At 38.1% G+C, this 19,168-nt stretch overlaps 1 protein-coding gene across 1 annotated transcript in view; it reads left to right on the forward strand.

Moving 5' to 3' along the window:
* Window positions 1–18,977: 18,977 nt before the first annotated feature.
* Window positions 18,978–19,168, forward strand: part of LOC122033469 — a 2,806-nt gene continuing 2,615 nt past the window's right edge. The window contains exon 1 of the mRNA XM_042592491.1: window positions 18,978–19,109. Coding sequence (XP_042448425.1) covers window positions 19,037–19,109 — 73 coding nt within the window. The 5' untranslated portion in view covers window positions 18,978–19,036. The remainder of the gene's footprint in view (window positions 19,110–19,168) is intronic.

The following is a 19,168-nucleotide window of genomic DNA, read 5'->3' on the forward strand; positions in this document are numbered from 1 at the left end:
TCATAACCCATACTGGTAGCTCAATTGAATCTGGTACTTTGGTTCCCGAGACATTTGTTTCATGTGCTCCTCCTTCTGCCACTACCTAATCATCTCCTAAATTACAGATGATCCTTCTCTCCACCATCGTCAGCTCACTCATGTTCGTAAGTCTACTAAACTATTAGATTTTGCTTACTTTTGTTAATCTAGTTCTTTTTATCTTTCTGAGCCTGCATCCAATAGAAAAACTGTTTGTATTATACTTTAGTAGAATGCTATGACTAAGGAACTAATTGCTCTGCATTAGACTCATACATGAGATTTGATTCAGTTGCCACTAGGAAAATATTCTATTGGTTCTCATTGTCTATATAAGATTAAAACTAAATTTGATGGATCTATTAAATGATACAAAACTCATCTTATTGCTAAAGGTTATTATCAGGAGTTTGTCATGGATTATGAGAAAATATTTACCCCTATTACAAAAATATTGAGGGTATTGTATTAATTTTTACAATCGCTGTGTTGAACTTAAGATTGATTCAGTAACAATTGGACATGATTTTTTAACAAATGGTTTTATGGTTCTTGATGTAGAACTGGATGTCAATTATACTATTGACGGTTGTTTTTCAAACATTGCTCTAACTAGTGATGCATATATAACTGATGAGGTTTGACATGATAGATTAAGACATATATGACATGAACGTATGAATCGATTGACTATAGAAGGTCTATTGGGCATTTGGGCTAAGATTCAATTGTCTATATATGAGCATTGTCTTATTGGAAAAGCAACCAGGAAACTATTTGGTAAGATTATTAGATCTGAATTAACATTACAGTTAATTCATTCAAATATTTATGGTCCAATGAATGTGAAGGCTAGACATGGAGCTTCCTATTTCATTACATTTATTGATGATTTCTCTCGGTTTGGTCATGTGTATTTGATTTCTCAAAAATTTAAAGTATTGGATTATTTTATTCGTTATATGAATGAAGTTGAGAATTAAAAAGAACGTAAAGTTAAAACTTTACGCACTGACCGTGGAGGAGAATATTTATCCGATATGTTCAAGACAATATGTAATGATAGAGGGATTATAATACAAGTGACAATCCCTAGAACTCCGCAGTAAAATGGGGTAGCTGAAAGAAGAAATAGGACTCTTCTTAAAATGATTAGGTCTATGATGGCGCATGCTAATTTGTCAATCTCCTATTGGGGAGATGCATTATTAAGTACAACCTATATACTTAACAAAGTATCTTCAAAGTCAGTTCCATCTATCCTATATGAACGTTGGACAGGCAGAAAATCATATTTAAGTAATCTGAGACCATAGGGGTCAGCTATTTATGTTCATGATAGTTCTCACAAGTATGGAAAACTGGAACCCAGGTGTAAGAAATGTATCTTTATAAGATATCATGAGACCTCCAAAGGTTATGTTTTCATAGGTGAACAACTAGATGGAACTATATCCGAAATAGACTCGAGATATGCGACTTTTCTCGAAACAGAGTTCCCAATCAGAGGTGATATTAATAAAAATGTTCCTCTATTTGAAGAGAATAAGATATTATCAACAAGAGAGATGTCAAAAAGAACACCTAAGTCTAGTCAACCGAGTGGGAGTGATATGTCGAGTCATGAGTTGACTTCTCAATAGCCCAACTTATGAAGAAGTGTTCGTAAGATTAAATCTAAGAAGAAATTTGATATTGAGAATGAGACATTGGTTACACTTCCAATTAATGACGATGAACCTCAATCCATTGAGGAAGCATTGGGATGTAGAGTTAGAGAAAAATGGAAAGCTGCAATGGTTGAAGAGATGGAGTCCATGATTCAGAATCATGTTTGGGACTTAGTTGATCTTCCTCCGAGCCGAAGGTCTATTGGGAATAAGTGGATTCTCAAAATAAAGAGAAAAGTTGATGGATCGATTAATAGATACAAAGCTCGTTTAGTTGCAAAAGGATATACCCAAACAGAAGGTATTGACTTTGAAAAGATATTTTCTCCCGTAGTGAAATTTATGTCAATACGAGTTATTTTAACCTTTGTGGCACATTATGATTTAGAATTACATCAAATGAATATAAAAACTACTTTCCTTAACGGTGATCTTGACGAAGAAATCTATATGGTTTAGCCAGAAGTTTTATTGCTGAAGGCCAAGAGCAGAAAGTATGTAGACTTAGAAAATCTATATATGGGCTAAAGCAAGCATCAAGATAATGGAACATAAGATTTAATGAAGTCGTTTTATCTTATAATTTCGAGATGATCAATGAGGATCATTGTGTTTTATTGAAAAGAAAAAGGGAAAGTATCTCATTTTATCATTATATGTTGATGATATGCTAATAGCTGAAAATGACATAGGACGATATATGAATGAAGTCAAGAAGTGACTGTTGATCCCTTTGGAAGCCGACAAGAGGGGAGGAGTGAATTGCCCTACAAAATAAAACTCGAACCTTTCTTGGATTTCAACTATATAATGAACACTTGTAATAAATAAATAAAAGAGACTAAGTAAAAAAAAGCAGACACCAGAGTTTTACTTGGTTTGCAATCAGGGGATTGCTAATCCAAGGAATGTAAGCGCACTATCTGATTCTCCTCTGGGCGGAGTAGCCTCTTTACAACGTTAACAGTACAAATGAAAAGAACAGAATTGAAAGCATAGAAGGAATTGATTACAAGTTAGTTAAATCATCTGTGCAAACCAGTCCTATATTTATAGCACTAGTCGGGGCGCCCCGAAGGGGTTCCGGGTGCCCTGGGGGGATAAAACTTTATCCCCCAAAGTTCAGATCGAGTTTGACTCGATCTGGTCAAAAACTTCGGTCCGGGCGCCCCGGCCCCCCAAAGTCAACTCTGGTTGACTTTTTTCGTCCGGTCGCTCCGCTTCGGTTCAGCTCGTCTCGGTCCGGGTTTTCTGTTTCGGCTCCACTAGCTTGGGTGATCTCGGCCATCCGGAATAGGGCTCACCCGAACCCATGTTCCGACCTTCTCCTCGAGCAGCCTTCCTTCCCGGTTTCTCGTCCCTCGAACGCCGTGCACGTTCTTCTCGTCCACCGGTGTACTCTTCCGCGGTCACCTCGTCCCTCGGACGGACCGAGCCCGTCTGCTCTCTCCCGTGCCGTCCTTCTCGCTAGCCGCGTCTTCCGCTCGACTTCCTGTGTTCCTAAGCTCCTGCACACTTAGACACAAGGGTTAAACAAACGCAGGACCTAACTTATCTTGTTTGATCACATCAAAACACCTTGGGGTTCCAACAATCTTCCCCTTTTTGATGTGAGCAACCCAAGTTAAGTTAGGGTAAACATATGCACTAAAAATCATTTATATTCAAATAAGTCCAAGTATTTTTCAAATGAAAAATTATATTACCTTCCCCTAGACTTAACATACTTCTCCCCCTTTGATCACATAAAAATTGGGGTTATAAACAAGTCTAAGGTAAATTCAAACAAAACTTTGAGTGTAAAAAAAAATATCTAAGTAAAGACACTCTTCAGAATTTTTCTTTGGAGAAAAATTTAAGTAAAACATTTTTCAGATAAAAACAGTCATAAATGTTAAAAAAAAATTTAAGTTTGAAACTTATCTCAACATTCCAAAAAAAAAAATTTCTAATTAAACAAATTCTAAGTTAATATTCATAAGAAACAATTCTAAGTCAATTTAAAAAAAAAATTATAAGGCAATATTATCATAAAAAAATTCTAAGATAAAAAAAATTTCTAAGGTAATAATGAATTTCTAAGTCAAGTTAAAATTTTTTTAAATATTTTCTAACACAAATTGAATAACTCTTTTAAAGCATTAAGTAATTTAAATTAATGCTTTTTCAGTTAGTCAATTAAACTTTTCATTTTGATACTTGGCTTCCAGGTCGTGGCGAGGCACTAGGCCTTCTTGGTTATTGGAGCAACAACCACTTCCTTAGACAAAGCCTCATAAAGAAATTAGTTTAATTTCCTTGCTGAAAATGCTAAGTCTGATTTTAATTTTAAATTAAACACGTTTTTGGAACCCAATAGAGGTTTCTACTTACAGGATTAACCAAGTATTTCCTAGGTATATAGATTTTTGATATATTTCTAATTTGACTTTGATGAAATCTATAATACCAATTTAAACCTCTATAATATCTAAAAGTAGAAAGATTTGAACCATTAGATTTTTTCAATCTTTCTATTTCTTCTTTTAGTTTTTCATTTTCAATTTTCAATTTTTCAAAATCCTCTATAAGACATGATTTTGCCAAAATTCTCTTTGTTTCTAAAATTTCATTTTCTAATTTGGCATTTTTATTTTCTAATTTATACATGGATTTAGTCATAGCTTTGATACCAAGGTAAAGTTCATCAGGGGGTAAGAGGCATACCTCACTTACCATATTAGACTTGAAGCCTGAATCTCCCCCTGCTTCGCTACTTCCATCTGAGGTCGCTCCCCCTTCATTGATGCTGGGTTCTGATGTACTTTGTCCTTCGTGGCTTGCCATCAGTGCAATCCCCGCATATTCTTGAGCTTCTGATTCAGATGAAGAAGTGTCATCCCAAGTTGCTTTTAGGTTGTGTTTCTTGGGTGTCTTCATTTTGACCTTCTTGAGTTCTGGACAGTCTTTCCTTAGGTGTCCCTCCTTCTGACACTGGTAGCACCGTACCTTTCTTCTACCTTTTTGATTCTTTTTATTCTGCATTTTAAATTTATTAGATCTAAAAAACTTTTTAAAGTTTCTTACCATGTACGCTTCTTGATCGTCTTCGGAGTCTGACTCGGGTTCATCCTTGTTGGTTGCGTTCAGCGTCATAGTCTGGGTTGTGTCCTTTGATATCTCTGCATATCTAGTTTCGTGTAATTCAAGGGTAGAAAACAACTCTTCTAAAGTACTTACCTCCAGGTCTTTTGAGATGTAGTAAGCATCGACGATTGATGTCCACTCCGGAGTTCTTGGAAATGCGTTGAGCGCGTAGCGTATAGTGTCTCGGTTTGTTACCGTTTCACCAAGGTTTTCGAGACCAGTAACTAGTTCTTTTACCTATGCATGTAGACCGGCTACTTTCTCACCTTTCTCTAGACGGATGTTCATCAGTTTGTTGCGGAGGATGTCCCTTCTAGCGAGCTTTGCTTCGGACGTGCCTTCGTGGAGTTCCAAGAACTTCTCCCAAAGTTCTTTAGCAGATAAATAGTTTCCGATGCGGTTGACCTCTTGAGGTGGTAACACGCTTAGCAGGTGATGTTCCGCACGGCTGTTTGCTACCGACTCATTCTGCTCCTTCTTTGTCCAATCGCTCTCTTCTTTTTCTTTTCATTCTTTATCTATTGGAGCTACAAAACCATATTTCATAATAAACCGAATTTCAAAATCTGTTTTTAGGGAAACCTCCATACGACGCTTCCAGTCTGCGAAGTTCCCCTCGAATTTTGGTGGAACAATACTTGGTCCGGCCATCTTTGTTGCTTCGATCGGCGGTTAGTCCTCCTGAAGCGCCTTGCTCTGATACCACTTGTTGGTTCCTTTGGAGGCCGGCAAGAGGGGAGGGGTGAATTGCCCTACAAAATAAAACTCGAACCTTTCTTGGATTTCAACTATATAATGAACACTTGTAATAAATAAATAAAAGAGACTAAGTAAAGAAAAGCAGACACCAGAGTTTTACTTGGTTTGCAATCAGGGGATTGCTAATCCAAGGAATGTAAGCGCACTATCTGATTCTCCTCTGGGCGGAGTAGCCTCTTTACAATGTTGACAGCACAAATGAAAAGAACATAATTGAAAGCACAGAAGGAATTGATTACAAGTTAATTAAATCATCTGTGCAAACCAGTGCTATATTTATAGCACTGGTCGGGGCGCCCCGAAGGGGTTCCGGACGCCCTGGGGGGATAAAACTTTATCCTCCAACGTTCAGATCGAGTTTGACTCGATCTGGTCAAAAACTTCGGTTCGGGCGCCCCGGACCCCAAAAGTCAACTCTGGTTGACTTTTTCCGTCCGGTCGCTCCGCTTCGGTTCAGCTCGTCTCGGTCCGGGTTTTCTGTTCCGGCTCCACTAGCTTGGGTGATCTCGGCCATCCGGAATAGGGCTCACCCGAACCCATGTTCCGGCCTTCTCCTCGAGCAGCCTTCCTTCCCGGTTTCTCATCCCTCAAACGCCGCGCACGTTCTTCTCGCCCACCGGTGTACTCTTCCGCGGTCACCTCATCCCTCGGACGCACCGAGCCCGTCGGCTCTCTCCCGTGCCGTCCTTCTCACTAGCCGCATCTTCCGCTCGACTTCCTGTGTTCCTAAGCTCCTGCACACTTAGACACAAGGGTTAAACAAACGCAGGACCTAACTTAGCTTGTTTGATCACATTAAAACACCTTAGGGTTCCAACAGTGACTACCATCACAATTTGATACAACGAATATAGGAGAATCTGAATACATCTTAGGAGTGAAGATCATAAGAGATCGTTCTAAAATACTTTTGGGTCTGCCACAAGAGTCTTATATAAATAAGATGTTACATCATTTCAGCATGTCAAATTGCAACGTAGAACATACACCTATTATGAAAGGTACTATTTTAAACAAGAGTATATGTCCTAAAACTCTAGAGGAAATAGTTGAGATGAATAAAAAATCATATGCCAATGCTATTGATAGTTTGATATACACTATGTTGTGTACACGTTCCGATATCAGCTACGTTGTGGGCTTGGTCAATCGCTTCCGGTCAAACCCAGGACTAAGACACTGGAAGACGGTGAAAAGTGTAGGACCGTTAGATTCGATAGAGGGGGGGGGGGGGTGAATATCGATTCGAAAAAGTCGGGTATAAACGCAGCGGAAAAGTAAAATAGACACAAATGTTTTACTTCGTTCGGAGCCTGTGACGACTCCTACTCGAAGGCCCGTGGTCCTTGACCACTTTCGTTGGGCAATCACTAGCAATTCGAAATGATGATTACAAAAGAACCGTACAGTGAATGCTAATGAAAACTGAAAACAAATACCGACAAGAAGGGAAAAGAATGGAGCGTAGTGTCGGAGCTTTGTTGGCGTCGCACTGAACGTCGAGCAGCAAGACCAGCAGTAGAGGAATTCTCAGCTTAATTGATTGATCTAAAGCTCCTGTCTGGGGTTCTTTTATATGCTGTTCCAGGCGCCTGGATCCCCTCCGGGCGCCTGGAATGTGACGTAGCTGCACAAACCATGATGCTCCACGTGGCGACGACTCGGCTGGATAGAATTCGCCTTCCGGGCGCCCAGATCCCTTCCGGGCGCCCGGACCACCTTGTTCCAGAAAACTCCCTTTTCCTGCAAAACAAAGTTAGTCCGAGGCAAATATATATCCTGTAAAACAGATTGTCAGCACAGCTAAAGTTCAACGGATAAATAAAAAGAGTATAACTTAGATTCCGTCTCTCCGAGACCGGAATCTAGTCACAATCTCGACTTAGATATCCGAAATGGATCTAAGTCGGATCGACGCCTAATGTTCCCTTCCCGGGAACGCGTTCTCACAATCACTCCCTTCCAGTAACTTACCTTACTTACCTGCCAGACGTCCGGTCAGTCCGTCGACCCGTCTGGACTTCTCGCCAAGCGTCCGGTCAGCCCGTCGACCCGCTTGGACTTCTCGCCAGCTATCCGGTCAGCCTGTCGACCTAGCTTGACTTCTCGCCAGCTATCCGGTCAGACCGTTGACCTAGCTGGACTTCGTGCCAGACATCCGGTCAGCCCGTCGACCTGTCTGGACTTCTCCTGCACACTTGATCAAAGTGTCAGACAACAACAAAACTAACTTAACCTATTTGTCATTCATCAAAACCTGGGTTAGACCGTTAGTGCTACCCGCACCAACAATCTCCCCCTTTTTGATGGAATGACAACTTGGTTAAGTTAGTGAAAGAACGAGAAAAAAAACCAGGTATATTGGTTTTACAGTTAGTTTCAGTGTTTTCACTTTGGTTTATCTAACTTAACCACCTAACCCTCCCCCTTTGGCATTCATCAAAAAACAAGGGTAAACAATCATAGTGTAGAGTTTCTTGAAGAAATAATCATAGCTAATCTTGAAGAAATCTGAGTTTGGTTTAAGAAAACAAAATTTTTAAATCCAAGGAAAAATTAAGTTGACTTGGGGGAGACAAGTTGAATTTCGAAAAGTTTTAACTTCTCAAGCGTGAATTTTTTTTTTTTTAAATTAGGTTTTTCAACTTTTCAAAAGGTAAATTTTTCTTTTCAGGTTTGAGTAACATTTACTTCAATTTTTCAAAACAAAGCAAAAAGTTAAACGAGTAGGATTAAATTTGCCAAAATAATTTTTAAGGCTAATTTTTTTTTTTTAAAAAAAAGGCATTTGTCAAACACATAAAATTTTGATTAATTTCTCCCCCTGAACTTGACATTTAAAATTAAACAGCTGTCTAACCAATTAGGTACTAACTAACTATCAGAAGATAGTAGCTTTCACTTGGTTAGTCAGATTAAGGTCAGTGTATGACTTGACTGATGATCTCTAATCTGATTACTCTCTGATTTGTATTTAACGTCCAGACTTATGCTGATGCACTGAAATAAGCATCTTAAGTCCAGACAGTTGGCCTATGCATTTCACCCCTTTCTATGTTTGTCAAATACAAGCAAGGTAAACCTAAGGTGTTGGTGAGATGCTAAAAAACTAGTCCTATGGGTACATGCTTTCTAAGGATTCAAAACTAGTTTAAGGCCAAAACTGTTTTTGAAAAATCTAAAAATGGAAAGTTTTGAAAACAACCAAGTTTAACCTATAATTGATAAAACCATTTTTGAAAGTATTTTTGAAAAAATCCTAGTCTATCAAGATGGAACATAATCAATGTAAGTCTGAAATATCACTAGATAGATCCAAATTATTTTACAGGTAGTGTAGCTACAGAAGTGAGTCATAACTAGATCTACTGAGATGATGAAGGGGGTGGTCCTGATCCCAAAGATCGGAGAAGCGCCATCAGCTCAGTGTGTCGGGTATCCCCGGCAGCTCGTAACTCGGCTACCTCTCGTCGAATGTCTCGATGAAAGTCAGAGTTCTCCTGCTGGAGACTCGCCATAGCTCTCTCTAGTTCGGTCATACGGTCGGATAGAGAGCGGGGAGCGTGACGTGGTGCTCGAGCTGGGGGAGGTGGTGGAGCCGGTGCGGCTTCCTCTGGAAATAGTGCGAGCATGAACTCGTCCACCTGTGCGTCTGGATCGGGCTGGTGCTGTGCCCCCCTCCGCCAAGACATAGTCCCGTCATCTCTATCTATCTGGATACCGGCTAGGGAGAAGTTCCGAGCTGCTATAACATCGAACTCGGTCATATGGGCAATGTCTCCTCTAGTGACATCAATGCGCAACGAGGACATATAGGATGTCAGAATGTGACCAAATGACATATGGACTCGTCTATCAGTCACGAATCCAGCCGAGTAGATAATGGTGGAGAAAATGTGTAGGCTGATGTCAATTTCTAACCTATGAATTAGGGCATAAAGTAAGAACGAATGGAATGGGCGCATCACAGCGATGTCCCGAGTAGTCAGTGGTAAAATGCAAAGGACTACAACCCTATAAAGAGCGTAGTCCTGGACCCGAAGTTCTACTGACCTAAACTGTGTCACAGTGGGATCTCTCTCTCCCCAAAAAAAATACGAATAAATCGTATCGAGAGTAATATGTGAGTAGGGATCTCCGAATGGTAGATCCCTCGGAGGATAGCACAAAAAGGAACAGGTAGATGGACGCAACTCTAAGAATTCTCAGATAGTCATAGGGGAAAATGTGATATCAGTGCCTGCTGCCCTAGTGGTATAGGTGAGATCGTCTACTTTCACTAGGTTATTGCAAAATTCGGCACACAGGCTTATGTTTATTGGACTGGTACATTCGACAAGGTTCCTTAAGTTATAGTGGCATATAACCTCTAAAGCGGAGGGACATGACCTTAGAAAGAACGATCTATCTATGCAGGTAGTCCTAATGGCCTTATAGATGGTAGACTCAAACTTAATCCTAAGTTCGTCTGTGGGAAACCTAGGGTCTGTACTAGCATTGGAGGGTCCAGCACCAGTATTTGTTCGTTTCCTACTGTTTAAAAAAATATTCTAAGAAAGTTTGCAAAGATAACTTCAAATAAGATTTCAGATAGGGGAAGAAGATTTACCTAGGAGCCATCGACAAATATAGATCTGACGACCTCGGTTGAATCGCAACAGCGTCTTCACCGTAAGAAAATTTTGGTTTAAAGTACTTTCGCGCTGAGGTTCGGAGTGAACCTTGGCAAAAGTGAGAGTTAGTGGTGCAAAGATTGGGGGCGCCTGCTGCCCCTTATTTATAGGGGACTCCGGGCGCCCGGGGTTGATTTAGGGCGGGGCGCCCGGATTCCCTTCCGGGCGCCCCGGAGGGGAATACCAGGGGCACCCGCCCCTGGGTTTTGACTTTTTTTTCTTTTTTTTAAAAAAAATTAGGTTTGAAATTAAGTTTTAAGTTTAAAATTTTGAAAATTTTTAAGTTTAAAATTGAAAATAATTTTTTAGGTTTTAAATTAAAATTTTGAAAATAATTTTTAAGTTTAAAATTAGAATTTTGAAAATAATTTTTTAAGTTTAAAATTAAAATTTTGAAAACAATTTTTAAGTTTAAAATTAGAAAATAATTTTTTAATTTTAAAATTTAAATTTTGAAAACAATTTTTAAGTTTAAAATTAAAATTTTGAAAATAATTTTTTAAGTTTAAAATTAAAATTTTGAAAACAATTTTTAAGTTTAAAATTAGAATTTTGAAAATAATTTTTTGAAGTTTAAAATTAGAATTTTGAAAATAATTTTTTAAGTTTAAAATTAAAATTTTGAAAATAATTTTTAAGTTTAAAATTAGAATTTTGAAAATAATTTTTTACGTTTAAAATTAGAATTTTGAAAATAATGTTTTAGTTTAAAATTAGAATTTTGAAAATAATTTTTTAAGTTTAAAATTAGAATTTTGAAAATAATTTTTTAAGTTTAAAATTAAAATTTTGAAAATAATTTTTTAAGTTTAAAATTAAAATTTTGAAAATAATTTTTTAGTTTAAAATTAGAATTTTGAAAATAATTTTTTAAGTTTAAAATTAAAATTTTGAAAATAATTTTTTAAGTTTAAAATTAAAATTTTGAAAATAATTTTTTAAGTTTAAAATTAAAATTTTGAAAATAATTTTTAAGCCTTATTCATCTCACCCGATCTATATTATCAATCAGGGAATCCTATGATTTTGTGAGATGAAATTAGATTTTTTTTTTTACTTATTGGAGTTTTGGTTTAACTTGTGTTAGATTCAGATTTAGCTTTGGTCTCCACAAATAGGCATTCTTCGGATAAATTTCTAAGCTTGGTGAGTCACATGGACGTCATTAGAAGTAACCAACCTTTCGAGATTTTCCGAATAGTCCTATCCACGGAGCTTAGTACTAAATCTTGGTCTAACTGATTAGGATCCATTCAAGGGTAGCTTCGGTCAGTTCCACTTGGCCAAATGCACCAGATCGAAGCCATATCTTTCTAGACATGCGTACTATTATCCAAAAATTTCACCAGTACCATGATTCAAGTTAAACTTGGTCTCTAATCCTAATTACCCTGCCGGGTTAGTTTGTTTTGGGTTACCCTGTCGGGTAAGTTAGTTTTTGGAGGTGCCAGCTAATCTGGAGCCTCCCCCTGAATTGTTGGCCATTAATTTAAATTTTGGTTTTAGGTTTGTGTCGATTCTTTTTATAGTTATGGTTAACTTGGTGATAATTTTGTTGATTTTTAAGGTGTTTAGATTTTGAATTTGGTTTAGGTTTGTATTTTGGATTTTGGTTTGGTTTATTCGATTTTATATAATGTATTTTTTCTTTAGGTATATAATATTGATTAATTCCTACTTGCGTGGTCAGACACGCTTTCGGGACCCAAGCTTGATTAGTTGATTTGTATTGAGTTATTAACGATTTAAAAGTTTTATTTGAGTTTGACTTGTATCCGAGTCCGATTTTATTATAACATGCTTTTTGATTATTTAGGATTAAGTCTAAATTTTTTGATCTTGTTGTGAACTTTTCTAACATTTCCTTTAAATTGTTAATCTCATTTTTTAGTGATAAATTTTCTTCCTCAAGGGTTAGATCTTGAGTTGGATTTGAATTTATGATTTGTTCCTTGAGGTTTTGATTTTCCTCAAGAAGTGATTTGTTTTCATTTTCTAATTTAGTTAATTTACTATTTAAACAGGAAATAATTCTAAAAAATTTTTTGTTTAAATTAAAGTATACCTCATTCGGGCCTTCGGAAACGAGTACGGACTCGTGGCTTGTTTCGGGTTCAGACCCGTCTTCATCTTCCGACTCGTTTTCTGTTTCGGCTTCGCGGGCCATCAGTGCGAGGTGGCTCTGATGTTTCTGCTCTTCTTCCTCCGATTCGTCCGAGGAGTCGTCCCACGTTGCTTTGAGTGCCTTCTTTTTGGTTGGCTTTGGTTTGTCGAACTTCAGTTTTGGGCATTCGTTCTTGTAGTGTCCCTTTTTATTGCAGCCGTAGCAAGTCACGTTCTTTTGTTCTGAGGGAGAGCTGATCTTTTGAAGATCCTTTTTGCTGAAGCTCCTCTTTCTCCTGGTGAACATTTTTCTTACCAAGTTCACCAGGTGTTCTTCGTCTTCGGAGTCTTGGTCAGATTCTTCTTCAAATTCAGGCTTGCTTTTCTTCTCTTTGGAGGAACCTGCAAATAAAGCTACACCTTTCTCGGCTCCAGCATTAGTTTGTTCGTGTAATTCTAATTCACAGAAAAGCTCATCTAATTTTAATTTAGAAAGATTCTTAGAAATTTTGTAGGCATCCACTATTGATGCCCACAAACTATTACGTGGAAAGGCGTTTAATGCGTACCTTATTAAGTCTCTGTTCTCCATCGGTGGCCTATCGCATGAAGCCGTTGAGGATGTCCTTGATCCTCGCGTGGAGTTGATTCATTTCTCCTTCCTACATTTTTATATTAAAATTTTATTTAAAAGCGGGTCTCATTTGTTACCTTAGCGTCGCTCGTTCCCTCGTGAACAATTTGTGCCACAGTTCTTTAGCGTTTTTGTGTGGACCGACTCTGTTTAGTTCTTCTCTTGTTAGTCCGCACTGTAGAGTGTTGATCGCTTTGTTTTCTGTTGACGCCTTCTTCTTCAAGTCAGCTGTCCAGTCTTCAGGATCCAGTATATTCCCGGAGGTGTCTGCCAGAATTTTGTAAGGTCTTGTAATGCTCATCCACTGGTCGAAGTCTGTTTTGAGGTAGACCTCCATGCGCTTCTTCCAGTATGGAAAGTCATCCCCGTTGAAGAGTGGAGGTCGTACTGTGCTGAATCCTTCTTGTTGGGACATTCTGTGCACAGGTAAATAGCCAAAAAATATCCCAAGACTTGGTCTTGGATTAGTAGTGCGGGAAAAAAAATAGAAAAAAAAATCTAGATTCGTGTTGCACTAATTTAAATTGATTAGAGAAATATTAAGTTAACGAGACACCAGTTTTAAAATTAATTATCGAAAAAAATTCACCCCCTGTCTGATTGGTGGTTGCACCAAATCAGAGCGGTACCGGCTTTGATACCACTTGTAGGACCGTTAGATTCGATAGAGGGGAGGGGTGAATATCGATTCAAAAAAGTCGAGTATAAATGCAGCGGAAAAGTAAAATAGACACAAATGTTTTACTTCATTCGGAGCCTGTGACAACTCCTAGTCGAAGGCCCGTGGTCCTTGACCACTTTCGTTGGGCAATCACTAGCAATTCGAAATGATGATTACAAAAGAACCGTACAGTGAATGCTAATGAAAACTGAAAACAAATACCGACAAGAAGGGAAAAGAATGGAGCGTAGTGTCGGAGCTTTGTTGGCGTCGCACTGAACGTCGAGCAGCAAGACCAGCAGTAGAGGAATTCTCAGCTTAATTGATTGATCTGAAGCTCCTGTCTGGGGCTTCTTTTATATGTTGTTCCAGGCGCCTGGATCCCCTCCGGGCGCCTGGAATGTGACGTAGCTGCACAAACCATGATGCTCCACGTGGCGACGACTCGGCTGGATAGAATTCGCCTTCCGGGCGCTCGGATCCCTTCCGGGCGCCCGGATATCCTCCGGGCGCCCGGACCACCTTGTTCCAGAAAACTCCCTTTCCTTGCAAAACAAAGTTAGTCCGAGGCAAATATATATCCTGTAAAATAGATTGTCAGCAAAGTTAAAGTTCAACGGATAAATAAAAAGAGTATAACTTAGATTCCGTCTCTCCGAGACCGGAATCTAGTCACGATCTCGACTTAGATATCCGAAATGGATCTAAGTCGGATCGACGCCTAATGTTCCCTTCCCGGGAACGCGTCCTCACAGTCACTCCCTTCCAGTGACTTACCTTACTTACCTGCCAGACGTCCGGTCAGCCCGTCGACCCGTCTGGACTTCTCGCCAAGCGTCCGGTCAGTCCGTCGACCCGCTTGGACTTCTCGCCAGTTATCTGGTCAGCCCGTCGACCTAGCTGGACTTCTCGCCAGCTATCCGGTCAGACCGTCGACCTAGCTGGACTTCGTGCCAGACATCCGGTCAGCCCGTCGACCTGTCTGGACTTCTCCTGCACACTTGATCAAAGTGTCAGACAACAACAAAACTAACTTAACCTATTTGTCATTCATCAAAACCTGGGTTAGACCGTTAGTGCTACCCACACCAACAAAAAGGATATTCAGGTATCTGAAGGCAACAACAGATTATTGTCTCTATTTTCAAGGATCATATATGAGTCTGAAAGGTTATTCAGATGCAGATTGGGCTGGGGATCTGGATGATAGAAAATCCACATCAGGCTATACATTTTTGCTGAATGGTGGTACCATCTCTTGGAACAGTAAGAAATAAGCTTGTGTAGCTTTGTCGACTATGGAAGCTGAATATGTGGCATGTTTAGCAGCTGTGCAAGAAGCAGTATGGTTTAGAAGGTTCCTGAACCATCTGAAAATTACTGAGGATAGTGGGAGTCCAGTAACTGTCTACTGTGTCAGTCAAGCTGCAATGGTTTTTTCCAAGGATCCCAAATATCACAACAAAGGCAAGCATATAGAAATTAAATATAATTTTGTAAGGGATATTATGGGTAAAAGAAAAGTAATTCTTGAGTATGTCCCTACACGTGTTATGCTTACAGATCCTTTTACTAAGTCACTGACTAAAGAGTCATTTAAAGAACATGTAAAGTCTTTGTAGAATGTAACAATATTGAAATAATAATCAGACTTTATGATTTGATTGTGTCATTTACCATAATTTATTCAGTGTATATATTGTATTTGTTACATTCATATAAGATCTCGATGAGCATGTTGGCAGGTTAAGATTTGTCCACTCATATGGACAATCATCTCTATTTGTTAAGTACAAATATAGGTAAGACTATTACTTATGGAATAACTTATGTAGCTGAAATTAGAGACAGGTCCATAAGTTGAGGTTGTCTTGATAATTGTGTCAAGATGAGATCATTTATGTGTTAATAATGATCGAAGTAAATGTACCCACCATTTACTGAACCTGTTGAAAGCCAGATTAGAATTCATATGTTGAATTCAAGGTTAGACATTAGGTATGTCTAGATCAAAATATGTACGATGTTAAATTTGAAGACAACATGCGCTCTTTTTAGTAAGGAGAATAACATCATAATATGTGATTCAAATCACATGTGCTATTGCGATAATAAAAGTAGTAGGAGAATGAATCTCTGTTTCTCTATTATGTGAGACCTTTGAGATTATATGTTAATCTTAGTTTTTTGCCTTAGTAACTATTTAGCTATTTACTTGAAGTTCTAATCAGTGTCTGTTACTTTAACATGTATCCTATGACTATGTATGATTCGATCTATGGAATATAACTAGGAAAGCGACTGATTAATATGAATAGATTCTAGTTAAAAAGAAAGATTAAATATATTTACATCATTAGATATTATTTATTGGTCGACACATTTGTGTTATGTATAGAAATGAATGTGAATATTGGATATGGAACATGCTCTTGACATAATGGTTATTATAAGAGATTAGAGATGTTTATATTGATGTAAATGAAAATTATTTAATCTGGGTAAATAGCAAGACATGAATATTTCCAAGATAATGGCTGTGTGCCACTTGGAGATTGGATGGATCCTGGATAAAGGTTATGTGCCACCAGGAAAGAGGCTATGTGCCATACAGAGTGTGTCTCTAATTTATTTAAGCGGCTAAGTAAAGTGTAACAACTTTATTAGCATTGAACGCTCAGAGAGCGGCTATGTAAGGTGTAACAATCTTCTTAGCAACTATCACTCATTGTACTTACTGTCACACGAACCATTTTCTCTAAGTATGGATTGGATGCTCTAATATGGTCTTTCTGACCAAACTCTCAAATAGTCTATATGACTTATTAGGTCTTTGTGACCAAACTCTCAAATAGTCTATGTGACTTATTAGGTCTTTGCAACTAACTAGTCTTTGTGATTTATCTGAATGAACTAGTCTTAGTGACTTACCTTGGATGAGTGGGAGATGTAGGAAATGGGAACGTGGGAGCATGCCCACGTTCTCCACTACTCTTAATGGAAAAGTCCATTATACCCCTGGGTTATTTTCCTTTATAAGGGGTGCGTCCAAGGTTCATTCATAAGAAGAGGAGGAGAGTGGAAATGTTTTTCACACGACGGTGGAAAGAAACATAGAGAGAGAAGAACATCTGAGGCGGTGGGATTTGGTTCGTGGAATTGTGGAAAACTTTCTGATCCTGTGATCATTCTTCCGATAGCGAATTTTGTTATCGCCGATTACAGATCTACGGAAGATCGTTGTAAATATTTACCATTTTAATTCATTTTATTCGGGCATTTAGAAATATCAACAGGCTGATCTCGTTTATTTATTCAGTTTAGGATAAATCTTATTTAATGAATAACTCAAAATCTAATACAGATTCCTTTTAAACCACAACAATTTTTTGTTATTATATTTAGTCACTTTGAGAAAGGTAGAAGTTAAGTAAATGAAAGCAGAGCAAGTTAGTGCAATATTCCTCGGATCAAAATGGAACAGTTTAATTGAATTTATTTGGCTCAAACTTGAATATTATTCTTTGATAATATGAGAGAGAAGTTAAATATGTCAAAAGGAGGTTTAAATATTTATCTAGAGAAGTTCTAATGGAAAGTTAGATAACAAGAAGTTTTAATTGTAGATTAGGTAATGGAAAAATCCTAGTGAGTGAAACTAAGCAGTGTAAGTCCTAACTAGGCTAGACAGTGAAGACCGAGTTGAAAACTAGGCTAGACAGTGAAGACCGAGCTGAAAACTAGGCAGTGGAAGTCCTAACAGATTTAGGCAGTGGAAGACCTAATTGGGAACTAGGCAATAAAAATCTTAGCGGAGCTAGGGAAGGGAAAAAGTTAAAATGAGTCAAAAGTTGGTCGGATACTTGGTGATTGAAGCTTTGACCAAGTTAAGGTTAACCGAATGCTAGGCAATGGAAAGTCCCAACGAGTCACGCATGATTTTAGGATAGGGCAAAAGAACCCTAAACTTAAGAGTTTATGGTTGGGTAATCGATTAGCTCAAACGATTAACTCAAAGCTAATCAATTAGGTAGATTGCCTAATCGATTAGGACGTGCTCTAATTGATTAGGCTGATTGCCTAATCGATTGAGAAGTTTTCACGAAGCACAATAAGATTCTAAATCGACTGGTTAATCGATTAGGTCCTATGTTAATCGATTGAGACAATCGATTCAGGCTTCACCAATCAATTAGAGTAATCAATTGAAGCATATTCGCAAGAGCATAGTAGATGCTAAAATTGATTGGAAAATTGATTGAGAGATTTTCATGAGAATAGAAAGTTTCTGAATCAATTGGGACAATCGATTAGAAGTTACCGAATCGATTGGTGAGTCATATCAATCGATTTGACAACTTCTAATCGATTGGTGAGTCTAATTGATTAGATGGGCGAAAAAGAATTGTTATGTAGGTATTTGAACGGTCGTCTAATATGATAATCCATTAAAGGTAAGTCTAATTGATTACGAGGCATCGAAGTAACCCTAGAAAAAGAGTTTTGTGAAGATCTGAAGTAAGTAAATCAAGATTCATTGTTGCAAAGTTATTTTCAATTTCTTATATAACCTTGTTTGTGTTTTTTCGTTGTATCATGCTATTTGAGATTATACGAGGCCTCTCCGTTTCCTAAAAATAGATTTTTCATCGTGTATTTATGCGTGACCCTTAGACTAGTTACTTTAAGGAGATAAATATTAAGTAAAAATGAAGATATTAAGTATTGCTACCAAGCTATTCCTCTTGTCTAGCTCTCCACTTACCTAACAGAGCATAGAGTTATTCGAGAATTTGTGAATGTTTTTTCTTCTTATCTATTTTGTTTTTTTTTATGCATTTCTTTGATTCAGATGTATTTCTTGAAAATTTTATATGGAAGTAACTCCTGATAATCTGGTTGAATATAATTTTATATTTATTTATATAATTGATTAAACAATTTTAGTTGATGTTTTTAATTATTACAATTTATAGATTTACTTCCATATTCAAAATTGCTCGGGAAACGGTCAGATTCAGCAACGGTCGAATACGAGTCCCCTCTCGGATCAAATTTTTTAAAGATTGCGAATCCAAAATCCAACAGTCGCACGTGATCTTCGATGTGATGCAATTTGTCAACATACAATCCATCACCCAAGAGTCAACCCGTCATGCAATTTGTTAATGGAAAAGGGTCCATAGAGCTCGGAGTTACCCAGAGCCAGAAAATGTATCCTTTAATATTTATTAAAGAGGAAATAAATCTAGCCGTTACAGCATCACTCGATCTGTGTCATTTGATCCCGTCTTTATTTTGCCGCCTTCCCCGATCCCTTCCTTGTTTCGTTCGCCACAGGAGGGGGGAAAAAACACAAGATAGATTGCAGTCTCCAATCCCCGTTCTAATGGCTGCAACGTGGACGAGATCGCCTTCCCCGGATCCATCAAGGCCAAGAACACCCGATGTGGCTGTCGCCAGTAAGTTACCGCAACACACTTCTTTCTCCGCGCCGTCTAATCCTTTGGGAAAAAGTTTG

This window comes from Zingiber officinale, chromosome 11B, assembly GCF_018446385.1.
Source record: "Zingiber officinale cultivar Zhangliang chromosome 11B, Zo_v1.1, whole genome shotgun sequence".
NCBI lineage: Eukaryota > Viridiplantae > Streptophyta > Magnoliopsida > Zingiberales > Zingiberaceae > Zingiber > Zingiber officinale.